Source organism: Carcharhinus amblyrhynchos, chromosome 3 (assembly GCF_965287045.1).
Source record: "Carcharhinus amblyrhynchos chromosome 3, sCarAmb.v2.hapA, whole genome shotgun sequence".
Classification (NCBI taxonomy): Eukaryota; Metazoa; Chordata; class Chondrichthyes; order Carcharhiniformes; family Carcharhinidae; genus Carcharhinus; species Carcharhinus amblyrhynchos.
Window position 1 is genome coordinate 111496040 of NC_137326.1, and position 14785 is coordinate 111510824.

At 41.0% G+C, this 14785-nt stretch overlaps 1 protein-coding gene across 10 annotated transcripts in view; it reads left to right on the top strand.

Annotated features, from left to right (window-relative positions):
• The window catches only part of mcf2l2 (MCF.2 cell line derived transforming sequence-like 2), a 313022-nt gene that overhangs the window by 252053 nt on the left and 46184 nt on the right, over window positions 1-14785 (top strand). For all 10 annotated transcript variants that reach the window (XR_013886328.1, XM_080185718.1, XM_080185715.1 and 7 more), the window contains 3 exons: window positions 892-970; window positions 1564-1630; window positions 5387-5499. Coding sequence is in view for 9 of the 10 variants with exons in the window: in XM_080185718.1 (XP_080041844.1) it covers window positions 892-970; window positions 1564-1630; window positions 5387-5499 (259 nt within the window). In the remaining variant the exon portion in view is untranslated. The remainder of the gene's footprint in view (window positions 1-891; window positions 971-1563; window positions 1631-5386; window positions 5500-14785) is intronic.

The window sequence follows — 14785 nt, forward strand, 5'->3', positions numbered from 1 at the left end:
GTGGTTCACAAGGATGAATGTGTAGGCCGACCAATGGCTGGAACGTTATGTATATGTTAAGTGATAAATATCCAGGTACATACAATCACAATTGATAATCCTCGTAGTGGGAACCCTGGATAAAGAAACCTTGCCATCTGAAAAATGCTGGCTATGAAGAGTGTTTTTCTCACAGCAGAAGCTTCCTGATCTGCTGAGTATTTCCTGCATTTTCTGTTTATTGTCCTAATCATGGGCTCCAATGTGCTCCCATGCTAAATGTTCACAAATAACAGACAGTACTGGCTCCCTTCATCTGGGCCAGTAGTTAACATTGTATCTGAATACTAGGTGCACACTGTGTCTTATAGCACCGAACACTGCTAGGATCCAAAAGCTGTGCAACGTGTTATCTAATTTGAAGATCATAGATCATAGGGATCACAGAATCCTAGAGTGCAGAAGGCCCTTCGAGTCTGCCCCATTCTCCATAATCCCATGCATTTACCCTAGCTAGTCCCTCTGACACTAAGGGGCAATTTAACATGGCTAATCCACCTAACCCACACATCTTTGGATTGTGGGAGGAAAGCTGAGGAAGCCCACGCAGACACAGGGAGAATGTGCAAACTTCACACAGACAGTGACCCAAGCCGGGAATCGAACCTGGGTCCCTAACGCTGTGAGGTAGCAGTGCTAACCACGGTGCCACTGTGCTGCCCGATGTCCGCCAATATTAGGGAGCCTGTCCCTGTTCGTTTTGAGGGAAGTGGCTAGGGGGATGGTGCAGGAAAGTGGCTCCCCAGATGATTCCGATCCCATCTATTGGAGGTGGAATACCTTGTCTATTTTTAGGTAATTTGTTCTATGTTGCAATGTTCTACTGATTTGAAAATGATCACCTAATTACAGGCATCATCTGTAGAACTGAAGAATCTTTGGGTTTCTGAAATCCGGAAAGTACTGACAGGACAACTGCAAGCTTACAGAGGTAAATGGAAGGACAAATCAAGGTTTGAATATTTAACTAGAAATGGACTGTCTGTACTTTTCTCTATAACATTAACCTCCATTCCATTCCTTGTATTCATCCATCTAATTTTAATGGTGTCAATCGATACTGGCATTAACTGCTTTAATTGGAGGCCCATTCCACTTGTGGGGACTATTGTTCCCTCGTGCATTCTCCGTGGAAACCTCTCTATCAGTCAGAGTCTAATAATCAGAACTCTTTTATCATGCAGGATAAATTATTGTCATCATTTGAGATTCTGTCCTGATGTGTAGAAGACACAAAGCTTCGACAACTTGTTTATTTATTTCAGCAATGCAGGGAGACGTGCACATCCCTGACAAATTCCACATAGATCTGGCAACCATTAATTTAAATGGACAAAAAAATCAGAAGCACTCCCTGTCAGATGTGTGCTTCCCGACTGATTTACTATGCCCAACAATGCCAGGTGCAAGAACAGGAAAATCTGCCTGAAAATCCAACAATGGATAACTTAAAGATCCCAAGAAGAATTATCTAAGACCACAAGCTCTGTATAATAATTATTTTTTTTCTCACTTGTATGATAGAAGCAAGCCAACTAAACCAGAGGATACAGGAACATGTTTTCCAAGCTCCACTGAATACACCCAACAGGTAGAGTAATATCTACTCTTTCTTGGTAATTAATCATTGCAGAATCTCACTTGACTCAATCCTGAGAGATTCCCAAGCTTGATTTTTTTCTGATCAGTGATATTAATTACAAGAACATCATCACAGCTAGTATATAGAAGTCATTAGAATTGAAAATACATTAGTTATCAGTTTTGATAAAATCCTAAAACTTAAAAAGTCCAAACAATGCCATTCAGTAATCATTTTATTCTTCATTCATTCATGGGACATGGGTGTCGCTGGCTAGCCAGCATTTATTGCTCATCCCTAGTTGTCCTTGAACTGATTGGCTTGCTAGGCCATCTCACGTAATTGAGAGACAATCATATTGCTGTGGCTCTGGAGTAGGTCAGACCAGGTAAGGTTGGCAGATTTCCTTCCCTAAAGGACATTAGTGAATCAGATGGGTTTTTCTGACAATCAACAATGGTTTCATGATCATCAGTAGATTCCTAATTCAAGATGTTTTTTATGGACTTCAAATTCCACCATCTGCCATGGCAGGATTTGAACCCAGGTCCCCAGAATGTTAGTTGAGTTTCTGGATTAATAGTCTAGCAATAATGCCACTAAATTATTGGCTCCCTCAGAAGTCTTTCTTCAGAAACCCTTCACTAATTTTCTGTGAAGGGAATCTAGAATAGATTATACAGCCACCTTTTAATTTGCTTAAACTCATTGGTATAGTCATGTTGGGGAAGTGATGGCCAAGTAGTATAATTTCTAAACTATTAATCCAGAAACTCAGTTAATATTCTGGGGACCTGGCTTCAAATCCCACCGTGGCAGATGGTGGAATTTGAACTCAATAAAAAATATCTGGAATTAAGAATCTGCTGATGACCATGGAACCGTTGTCGATTGTCGGAAAAACCCATCTGGCTCACTGACCATATCACCATACTGGGGACTCAGCTCCACCCTATCTTCCTCTGAATGCTTCTCTCAATCAAGGATTTTCATGACTTTATTCAGCATTTTGTCCCAAAACTTAACCAGAAATCAGACATAGGATGGAGTTTTCACTCCAGAACTAGGTAATTATGGGCTGTGCATCAAGATTAATGAAAGGATTAAAAAGTGAGTGGTTCCAGAGTCTACTGAAACACAACCATTCCTGCATTCACATGACTTGACTCCACTCCCCCATACGTCATTCCTAATATTCACCAATACAGGTATAAATCCCTTACAACTCCCTTTGTTTTCCTAACACAAGTTCAATCTCCACTATGACAAGTTATGGAACTGAATTTAGTTATTTGCTAATTGATTGGTTAGCATTAGAAATGGTTACCAGGCAAGTTATTGAATTATCATTAAAAGGACTCAACCAGTTCACACATTAATACCTGGGAGAGATCGACTATCCTCCCCACTTCTGGTCAAACGTGTGACTCTAGCCCCAGTTAGGTCAGCACAGTGGCACAGTGATTAGCACTACTGTCTCACAGTGCCAGGGGCCCAGGTTTGATTCCTAGCTTGGGTCAGTGTCTGTGTGGAGTTTGCACGTTCTCCCGTGTCTGCGTGGGTTTCCTCCAGGTGCTCCAGTTTCTCCCCACTGTCTGAAAGACATGCTGCTTAGGTGCATTGGTCATGCTAAACTCTCCCTCAGTGTACCCAAACAGGCACTGGATTGTGGCGGCCAGGCAATTTTCAATGTAATTTCATTGCAGTATTAACATAAGCCTACTTTGTGACTAATAACCTTTAATTAACTTAGATTATGTGGCTGAATCATAATAGCCAGACCAACTAAGGACTCTTGTTAGTCACATTCAAAAACACATTAAAAGTAACAATCTGGACATCTGTGTAACACCTTAGGAAGTTCCAGTTAGTTCTGGAAACTTTAAAGAAGTTCCAAATAAAATGTATTATGAGTCTTGAAGTTCTGCAGTATGTAAAGTCAGTAAATATACACTGAAGGATAACTTTGCATAACTTAAATCACATTGAATAGGGCTGATTTTAATTTTTGCCAGTGGCACAAAATGATCAGTGCAAATTGTTCACTGGGAAGGGCAAGAGAATGTTTTCTGCCACCATTGCAAGTTCAATTTAGTCCTAATGTTACTGAAACAAGGCCTGAAACATCCTCAGATACAGGACCAAGCAAATCATGGGAATTTTCTTTTGCATATTACTCACCACTGTTCTTTCCTAGCCATTCATAAAGATAGTTTTTTCTCAGTTTTTGCCAATGAGCAGATGGCTTATTGTTTATTCAGATCTACAATAGTGACATAGAGTCATAGAAGTTAGAATCAGAGAGATTTACAGCATGCAAACAGGCCCTTCAGCCCAACTTGTCCATGCCGCCCCTTTTTTAACCACTAAGCTAGTCCCACTTGCCCGTGTTTAGCCCATATCCCTCTATAACTATCTTACCCATGTAATTATCTAAATACTTTTTAAAAGGCAAAATTCACCCGCAACATAATGGATGAATTATTATCACTGTTCACACCAGTGAAATTTTCCCATCCCACTGCAGTGACTAGAGATTTGACTGGGTGCCAAATTCTCCGGCCTCGCTGGAGCGGGAGTGTGGCGTGAATGGTCATAAGATCGCGCCCGATCAGTTTATGACAATCAGAATTGATGAAAACTAACAGGGATTAAAAGGCCACATTGAGATTTAAAAGAAAATACAGGCATATTTCCCATTATAACAAAACAGGACAAAGCTCTGAAATGTGGCAGTCACGTGCCAGAATTTTCTGCTAATCATCACAAGGAAGTTAACTCTCATGAGATGTGGTGACAAATGGATTGTGATGCTGCTTCTCCACCTTTCTTCAGATAAGAGGGGAAAAGGATATAAATATATCTGACCGCAGTATTAAAATGCTGAACAAATGGCTAAAATACATCCTGTGATATCTTTTCATCACTTGCATGATATCCTGAGTGTCAGAGCTGAGAGACTGAGGTCACAGCAGATAACCAACTTGAGGACAGAAAAAAACAGTTGAACACATCTTCACCAATGTCTTGCCACAAGGGCATCCGTTCATGACAGCATTGGTAGCAGTGAGCACTACAAAGTCCTTTTAGAGACACAGGGCATAATTTTCCAAGACACGTGGGGGCAACTTACCGAACCCCACCCTACCCCACTACCCCACCACCCCCACCCTCCTCCTCACCCCCCGCAACTAGAGCAGAACTGATCAATAGGTTGCAGCAATGGCCAACTATTATCCTGAGGAGGATTAGATCCTTCACAGGACTGGCTTGGCAGCAATGGCCAGAACTTATTTCTAATAAATTAAAACTTCTTCAAAGAGAGCCTCAAAATGGAGGCTTCCTTGTTGTCCCCATCTTGCAGCAGAAGCTGCACCTCTGCCAACGGAGCTGCTTTTCTTTTAAGGCTGCCAGCCACCCAATGGAGCCTGGAGCCTCAAGAACACATCCATGCCCTTAATTGGATGGTGGAATCTGAGATGGCCTCCTAATTAGCTGACTCTGGGCGATCTCCCGGGCAAGCTGATGATAGCAAGTGCAGGGTCAGGACCTAGAAATCGTCCCACCCATCAAGTATTTTTAAAGAGCACAGGATTCCAGCCAAGTCTCAGGATTAGCACTCTAAACACTAGAAAGACATAGAAAATGTTGAGATGACTGAGTATCAGTAACACACACAAACTGAATCTTAATCTGCAATTTTTAAAACTATATTATTCACTTCATATAACAGATTTCCAATGAAGTACAACCTCTCTTGCACAGGTATAATAGGAAATCATCTTTACAGCAACAGGACAATAAGTGTGATTCATTAAGTTCTGAAGCAGTTGAAAGACAACATGAGAACACCAACTCCAATAACAGGCAACGGAGAGGTAATACTATTGATGTGTGTTTCATTGTGCTAACTATATAAAAGTATTGACAGACAACAGGTATTACCTCTGCAATTTTATGATGCACGTAAATGCTGAACTACCTTTCAACTCAAACCTTGAAAGTTCATGTTCAAATGAGTTATGCGTTTGCAGACTATAAATCTTTCCTGAGTGCTAATGCCTGTGTTATACGGGTAAGGACACAGATACAGAAAGAATGAATCCCCTAGTTAAATATATAACTAAATTCCAGCTTTCATTAAATGGAACTGGTGCCCACCACCTGCCCTGTTCCAATTAATAATTTCATTCCTAAGCATTTGACACCTGTTAGCTCAAATTTGTAAAGGTCACAAATGACTTTACTAGTGCGAATAAAGCAATGTAAAAGTGTGTTGCCCATAATAACTACAATCAGAGCATTGGCTGCTGTTGTCCATTTTTGCATCTTTTTTGTTTCATTATTTGTGAGATATAGTTCATCTTGCATCAGCATTAAAGAGTTCATTGCTGTCAGGGCCAGATGCAGAATTAAGTTCCATTTACTCTTTTATGCTTTTATCTTTTATGCTTTTATCTTCCATTTAGTCTTCTCCAACAATGTGCTTTCATAGTAGAATATCGCCAACCATCTCAATATTTCTCAGTGAAATGCTGGTGCCAAGGTGTGCTAAACAATGAAGAATTTTGTGCTCTGACAAATAATACAAACGTAGAGTGTTTCTTTCAGGTTTGCCATTTCCATCAATCAAGTAATGAAAAATTATCCTTACTAGTCTGAACTCAATTCTGTGGGACAGCATTTTCAACCTTTCTCAATCTAAGCAAAACTTAAATTTCTCGTTCATTAGTTAATTTTTAATGCATGCTGCTGCATTCGCTTTTATATCACACTTGAATATCTATAACAAGCTTTCAGTGAGACACCCGATCAAACACATTCTAAATATCAATAGAGAACACCTGTAATGCTTCATTTTTATCAATATAAATCAGCCACTTCTTTAATAAGACCTCATGTTCAGGAAATTCTTCAGAGCTGATGCCATCCCACTGGCACTATTTTTACATAAACGCAATTTCCACTGCATGCTTGGCAAAGTAATGCTGGAAGATGAGCAGCTCTGAGGAAATTTTCTGTCCTTTAAATATTTCAAACTCAACTTGTTCTTAATGATTTTATGCTGGCCGTTCTTGATTATTCCATATGTGTTCTCTAATTTAACCTCAAATTTGCTCACAGCTGATGTTTGACTAACTGAACTCTAGTTATTTGTGTCTTAAACTTTCTTCCCCTTCTTAACCAGATGTTATAATGCCAACACTTCATTCTTTGACACAGCTTTCATTTCTAAGGAGCATTGAAAAATGTGACCTGATCCTTTGCTAACTCCTCTAATTTCCTTCAGTAGCCTTGGATATATGCTGTTAGTGGCCAGGTGATTTAGCCAATTTGTTTTTTTTCATAACCAATTTCATTTCTACAAGGTTCTCCAATATGTGTTCCTCACTTTCCTCCAGTACACCTACATTCTTACCTCCATCGTTGTTTGTAAGTACATCATCTACAGTAATTGGTATTATTTTTAACTGGAAGCCTTTACATACATTTTTTTTCTCCTTTAATCATTGTGAATTCTTTCCTTTTTAAGCAGCAGTTTCAAATTTATTTTGATAGTGACTGAAGGTCTCACGTTCAATTTTTACCCAAGTACTCAGCACTATGATTCTTGTAAGCAAACTGAGTGTGACTTTATCCACACGTTATCTGCCTGGGATTGAAATGTTGCTATAATAGCTTTCTGCAGGAGTATATATTCCAGGAGTTCACTTAGTCATTGGAGAGTGTAAGTGAAATATTTGTCAACATCCTTTTTCATCACCTGAGCAGTAGTCTGACAAGATGGATCACATACCCTTTATAGGAGCTGCCATATCTTTATTCCACTAATTGTAAAGGAACAAAAATAAGGTATGCTGTATAAGGGGTAAATGGGCAGTCTGCCCTGACAGATTCCAGCCCAGATGGTGAAGATAATCAAATCTACTCTCCCAAATGGTGTGACACAGATTCAGTAAACATGAATCTCTATAAATCACTTCCATCAAAAAAAGGGTAGTATTCAAAAAAATACTTTAGCAAGGTTCACTACATAGTAAAATGTGCTTAACTTGCACTTCTTCTAATTACAAAAATAACGAATAGATGGCAATGCTAAACTCACTGAACATGTATCATAATTCATGTGTGTGGCATCATCCACAAACAGTATCCCAGGGCTAATAAACTGCAGGTAACACTCTGTCCATGATATAACTTTCATTCCTTCTCAGATTAAAAACAGGGATCTGGAATATCAAACTATATTTCCACAGATGAACGTTACTCCAACCAACAACCTATCAGATTGTTTCGATGGATTTTTAGATTTTAACAAATTAAGAAATATTATACACTAAAAGCCATTATGAAATTTATCAAAACATTAGACACCATAAATTATGAAATTGTTTCTACCTGATGGTTTGTTGGTACAGACAGCATCATCTATTTATCCTTAACAAATGAATCCCCATAATCACAAAGTAGTTTACGGTTTAATTTGATTAACCATATGTTTCTGCTAATTCATGGCTTACCTGGAATGTTATAAAACTATTACCTAAATGTATTCTTACAATCTTCTCTGCATATTATTTGGAATCACATAGGAGGGATGATTGCTGAGATGAGACAAGGCTTCCCAAAATGTGTGTCGCAACCTCTAGTGGGATCACAAGATGGGATTTTGGGGTTGTGGACTGTAAGGTAATAGTGGCTGCTATGGAGCTCAGACTGATACCTGGGAGCTGTGAGACCTCTGTAAATCCTAACAATTATTTCCTATTGATGTTCGTGGCGTAATGATCTGCTCTCTGAGGCCCGATTGCTTATCTTTTATTCCTTCATGGGATCTGGCTGTCCCTGGTTAGGCCAGCATTTATTGCCCATCTCTAATTGCTGTTCAGAAGGTAGTGGTGAGCTGCCTTCTTGAAGCTTTGCAGTTTATTTGGTATAGGTGTGGCCAGAGCACTGTTAGTGAGGGAATTTCAGGATTTTGACCTAGCAACAGTGAAGGAACAGGGATATATTTCCAAGTTAGGATGGTGAGTGGCTTGGAGGAGAACTTGCAGGTGGTGGTGTTTCAATGCTTCTGCTTTCCTTGTTCTTCTCGATGGTAGAGGTCACTGGTTTGGAAATTGCTGTTCAAGGGGCCTTGGTGAGTTGTTGCAGTACATCTTGTATATGGTACACACTGCTGTTGCTGTGTGTCAGCGGTGGAGGGATTGATGGTTGAAGATGGTAGAAGGGATGCAAATGAAGAGTATTCCATCATATTCCTGAATTGTGCCTTGGAGATGGTGGACAGTCTTTGAGGACACTGGAGGTGTGTTACTCACTGAATAATTCCAAGTACCTCACCTGCTCTTGTAACCTTGTACAGTATGTATATGGTTGGTCCATTTAAGTTTCTTGTCAATGGTAACCTCCATTGTTGATATTAGGGGCATCAACCGTGGTAATACTATTGAATGTCAAGTGGAGATGGTTGGATCATCTCTTGTTGGAGATGTTCATTGCCTGGTACTTACATGGCACAAATGTAACTTGCTACTTATCAGTCCAAACCTAAATATTATCCTGGTCTTGCTGCATATGCTGCAGTGTCAGAGAAGTCAAAAATGGTGTTGAACGTTATGTAATCATCAACAAAGATCCCCACTTCTGACCATATAATGAAGAGAGGATAGAACATAGAACATAGAACATTACAGTGCAGAACAGGCCCTTCGGCCCACGATGTTGTGCCGACCAGTTAAAAAACAATGACCCTCTAACCTAAACCAATCCCTTTCCATCCATAAACCTATCCACGGATCTCTTAAACGCCCCCAAACTAGGCGCATTTACAACTGCAGCAGGCAGGGCATTCCAATCCCTCACCACCCTCTGGGTAAAGAACCTACCCCTCACATCCGTCCTATAACTACCCCCCCTTAATTTAAAGCCATGCCCCCTCGTGCTAGCTTTCTCCAGCCGAGGAAAAAGGCTAATACTGTCCACCCTATCTAAACCTCTAATCAGCTTATATGTTTCAATAAGATCCCCTCTTAGCCGCCTTCTTTCTAACGAAAACAACCCCAAATCCCTCAGTCTCTCCTCATAGGACCTCCCCTCCATACCAGGCAACATCCTGGTAAACCTCCTCTGCACCCTCTCCAAAGCCTCCACATCCTTCCTATAATGTGGGGACCAGAACTGCACACAATACTCCAAGTGCGGCCGCACCAGAGTTGTGTACAGTTGCAACATGACGCTGCGATTCCTAAATTCAATCCCCCTACCAATAAACGCCAAGACACCGTATGCCTTCTTAACAACCTTATCTACTTGATTCCCAACTTTCAGGGATCTATGTACACATACACCTAGATCCCTCTGTTCATCCACACTATTCAGAGTCCTCCCGTTAGCCCTATACTCGACACATCTGTTATTCCTACCAAAGTGAATTACCTCACACTTCTCCGCATTAAACTCCATCCGCCACCTCTCGGCCCAGCTCTGCAACCTGTCCAAGGATCACTGACGCTGAAGATGGTTGTGCTAACTTGAGGAATTCTGTGGTGATGTCCTGGGACTAGGATTGAGATGATTGACGTCCAACAATGACAAGCATCTTCCTTTGTGCCACGTATGACACCAACCAGGGGAGGGTTTTCCGCTGATTACCATTGAGTCCAGTTTTGCTGGGGCTCTTTGATGTCACACTTGGTCACACGTTGCCTTGATGTCAAGGGCAGCCAGTCTCGCCTCACTGCTGCTGCAAAGAAAAGCCCTATGAAAAGTTAAGTGTTCACTTTTTTTAGAAACCTTGCTTTTTCATCCATTCTCCCATGTTATTAGTCAACATCAACCCAACACAAACCTACAATTTGGGTATTAAGATCAATGCAACAAAATCACCACCTCTTCTATCGTTCCAACATCTAAAGTTTGTGAAAATTTGAGAGATGCAGTTTTAAATAGTACACATTCATGCTTACTGAAAGACATGGATCATAATTAACCTTAACCATAACATTAATGACTGTATATCACACCAATATTTTCTATCATGTATAACTCTATTGTGGTGACTTTCTGGTTCTACTTGTAATCACATATATCAAATACCCTGTAGATGCAGATGTGGAACTTGAAGATTTTATGTAGCTAGAGAGTTTAAAGAGAGTTAGAAAGAGTTCATTATGCACAAGTCCAGTTTACAAAGTAGACTCCACATTTTGTTAAATTCCAGTGCCAATTACTGCATGTTTCTTCTGCTCCTCACAATAATGATTGCACAGCTGTCAGTAGTCCCCAACAGAATCTACCCCAACCCTCATGGCTCTTCATTCTCCATGCCAAAATTCCCTTTACTACATCCTTGGCTGAAAGGCCATATGTCCATTACTTGGCTGAAGCAACTGCCCATGGAAAACATGGTTTAATTAACAGCTATTTCTCTCTCATATTCTGTCAAGTTGTCCAATGTTCATTTGCACAAGCTGAAGTGATTTCAAGTGCTTGCAGGTTATGCTACTGATACTTTACAGACTGGATGATTGACATTTTTATAGGAGTGTAATAAAGGCAATTTTTACAATTTTTTGAATGCTTCTTGACACATGCTTTCAGATTCAGTTGTTCTCTATAGAATGTATACTGGTGAATGGGCATAGAAGTACCAATTAGCATAGAGGGTATGAGGTACCATGGAGTGTGGATAGAGGTCATGGTTTGGCATGTGTAAGGCCTTTTGAACTTATCTTTAAAATACTTCCCTCATCCCCCATGGCTCAGGAAACATTTGCGTGGCCATGAATCATGAGTCCTTGAAAAGCTGATGTGACTCCACAAAAATTGCAGAGGTTGGCACGGTGGCATAGTGGCTAACAGTGCTGCCCCACAGCTCCAGGGAACCCGTTTCAATTTGGGCCTTGGGTGACTGTGTGGAGTTTACACATTCTTCCCATGTCTGCCTGGGTTTCATCTGGGTGCTCCAGTTTCCTCTCACAGTCTAAAGACGTGCACGTTGGGTGAATTGGCCATGCTAACTTGTCTCTTAGTGTCCAAAGATGTGTAGGTTAGATGGATTGGCCATGGTAAATACGCAGGGTTGTGAGGATCGGGTGGGAGGGGGGGACCTGGGTGGGGTGCTCTTTCAGGGAGTTGTTGCAGACTCGATGGGCTGAGTGGTCTCTTTTGCACTATAGGGATTCTATGGCTCTATGGCTAGGAAATCCAACGCCCAAAATGGAGCTAGCCAGGTTGGGAGAGCAGAGTGCAGGCTGGTGTGAATTGTGACCAACCCTTATCCTGCAGGAGTGCTTCCCACCTTAATTTTACCGGCATCCCTCCCCATGTTCAGACCACCACAATTGGCTGAACTCCCCCCATATGATCAGATTCCTGGTCTATTCTGTGGGCCTTGGCCTTGTGAAATCTGATGTGCAATTCACTCTCCACCCTCCATCCTGACCCCACACCACCACTGACAACTTATCTCAGCTGGGCTCCCAGAATGCCTTCCCGGCTAACATCCTCTCAATCTGGCTGGCTGAAACAGGTCAGATCTTTAAATGTTACAGGCCCTCATGCTAATCCTAGCCCCAACTTCCACCCCTTCTCATTCCATCTTACCACCTTCCCTCCTCTCAGTTATTATCAGGGTTAGTGGGCCACTTAAGAAGCTTTTTTTTAAGTTTATTTATCAGTGTCACAAGTAGACTTACATTAACGGTGCAATGAAGTTACTGTGAAAATCCCCAAGTCACCACACTCCAGTGCCTGTTCAGGTACACTGAGGGAGAATTTAGCATGGCCAATGCACCTAACCAGCACGTCTTTTGGACTGTGGGAGGAAACCGAAACACCCGGAAGAAACCCACGCAGACAGTGACCCAAGCCGGGAATCAAACCCGGGTCCCTAGCACTGTGAGGCAGAAGTGCTAACCACTGTGCTACCGTGCCACCCAATTTCCCATTGAAGGGATACAATTCACAAAGGCAGCAAAAATTCTAGATGAACTCATCTACAACTCTATCTCACTGCTGCTAAAGCTTGAACTTTGAGGAAGTTCGCTTTTATAATGGCCCCACAGTGCAAGCAAAATTTCACTTTCCTCACTCCTCTTAAAATGTGAATATGATTTATGAGATGTTGATTGTCAACAGACTCATAGTTTCTGGGGTGTTGTTTTTGTATTATCAACTGAAGGCTATCATTGAATAGGAGCCATTGTATTTCTTTCCCACCTAGTTAGCTGTTATTTTGTTGCTGTTATTTTCTTTGGCAGTGATTCCTTGCCAGGCTGTATGACATAAGATTCATGACTGCAGTGCTTGAGCAGTTTGAGTAACTACCTCAGTGCATGACATGGAATGTACAGGACTGTTAAATCAATAGGAAAAGATAGAGAATATGTGACAGTACTATTCCATTTAACCACCTCAATGGATTGAGAGAAGCTTGATTGACAGGTCTATACAGTCGATTTCCATGTAAATAATCTCTGTTGCAGAATGCGGTGAACATGATTCACTGCCTATTAAAAACATTTATCATTTTATCATTTATTTTCATATTCAAGATAAGTGGTTAATGAGGCTACAGGATCCTTGGTTTCATAATTAAAGGCGTTGAGTATAAAGGCAAGGAAGTAATCATGAAACATCACAAAACACTGGTTTGGCCTCAAGTGGAATATTGTGTCCATTTGAGAAGGAGATGGTGCCGAGAGTATTACAGCAACGGTTTAAGGGAAGAGGGACTTCAGTTACATAGGTAAATTGGAGAAGCAGAGTCTGTTCTCCCTGGAGAAGAATAGGTTGAAAAGAGATCTGATAGATGTGTTCAAAATGATAAGATCTGGGCAGATTCAATAGAGAAAAGTTGTTCCTTTTGGCAAAAAGGTTGAGGCACTGGTTTAAAGTGAAAGGCATAATGAGGAAACACCTTTTTATACAGCAGGTGGTTAGCATATGGAATGTACTGCTTGAAGATTGTGGTGGAGGCAAGGAATTGGATAGTTACCTGAAGAAAAAATAATTGTGATACTACAGGTAAAGGATAGGGGAGGTAGTGCTAGCTGAGTTGCTTTTCTAGAGAGCCGACATGGATGTGACAGACTGAATGGCCTCCTTCTATGAAGTAACCCTACTATAGACTGGATTTTATAGGTTGTGGCTTCCTTGTGTTCCTACGACTCCTATCTCCTGGGCTGAAAAGTCAGTCAAGTGGCCACCCATAAAGAAATGGGCTGCTCTCCAGCCATTTTACAGTCAGCAGCGTTGTTAATTGGCTCAGAGCGAGAATCCCACAAAATTGGGCCTTCCTTTGCTGCGGGAGAGTTAAAATAGTGGCAGGCAGGTTGAGGCAGTTAGGGGGCCATTAACTGGCAGTTCTAGCCATCGCCCCATTTCCCCCTCAGCCATTAAAAGGGGGCATTGATCAGGGGCAGGCAGATAAGCATAGAGCAGATCATGTGTTGCATTTGACGAGCCCCCTGCCCTTCAAACACGCCACGTGGGGAGTGTAAAATCCAGCACGATGAATGAAAACCCAAATGTTTTATAGAGTTCAGCTGTAAACTGTGGTTCCAGAGAAATTGTATTTTAAATTTGAATATGTGCCTTATCCAAATGCTGATCTTGCTGCTAGCAGATCAGCTTCCTTTTATTTACAGTCTACAATATTCATTGAATATGCTCTAGTGCAAATGCATAAAGAGAATGCTGATGACGATATATTTAGTACCGGCAGGATTAGGGAAGCTTTGTTCCCATACAATACTGGATTTAGTGCTATTCTGTCATTAGGCATACATCAGCATTCTCCATCAGCTTTGGCCATTTTTTTTTTGACTTGATGTTCCAAAATCCTTATTTAATTTCCAAGGTATCAATTCGTAATGTTTAGATGGTTACAAACATCTCTTTAGTGGTGAATCTAACGGCAAATTATTTCAAGACAAGTGGCAAGACAATAGTAACACGCAAATATATCTCCAAATTTCATAAATTTGTGTGAGATTGCCGATGGTTTCGAGTGAATTCCATAAGTGTAAACACCTCAGGAGCGCTTGCTGAATGCAAATCAGAGTTTTATTTTAATATTTAAATCTGTTACAGGATGACGCATGTTAGCAGACATGCAGTTATCTCTAATTCTTATGGGTTTGTGCTGATGTTTAATTA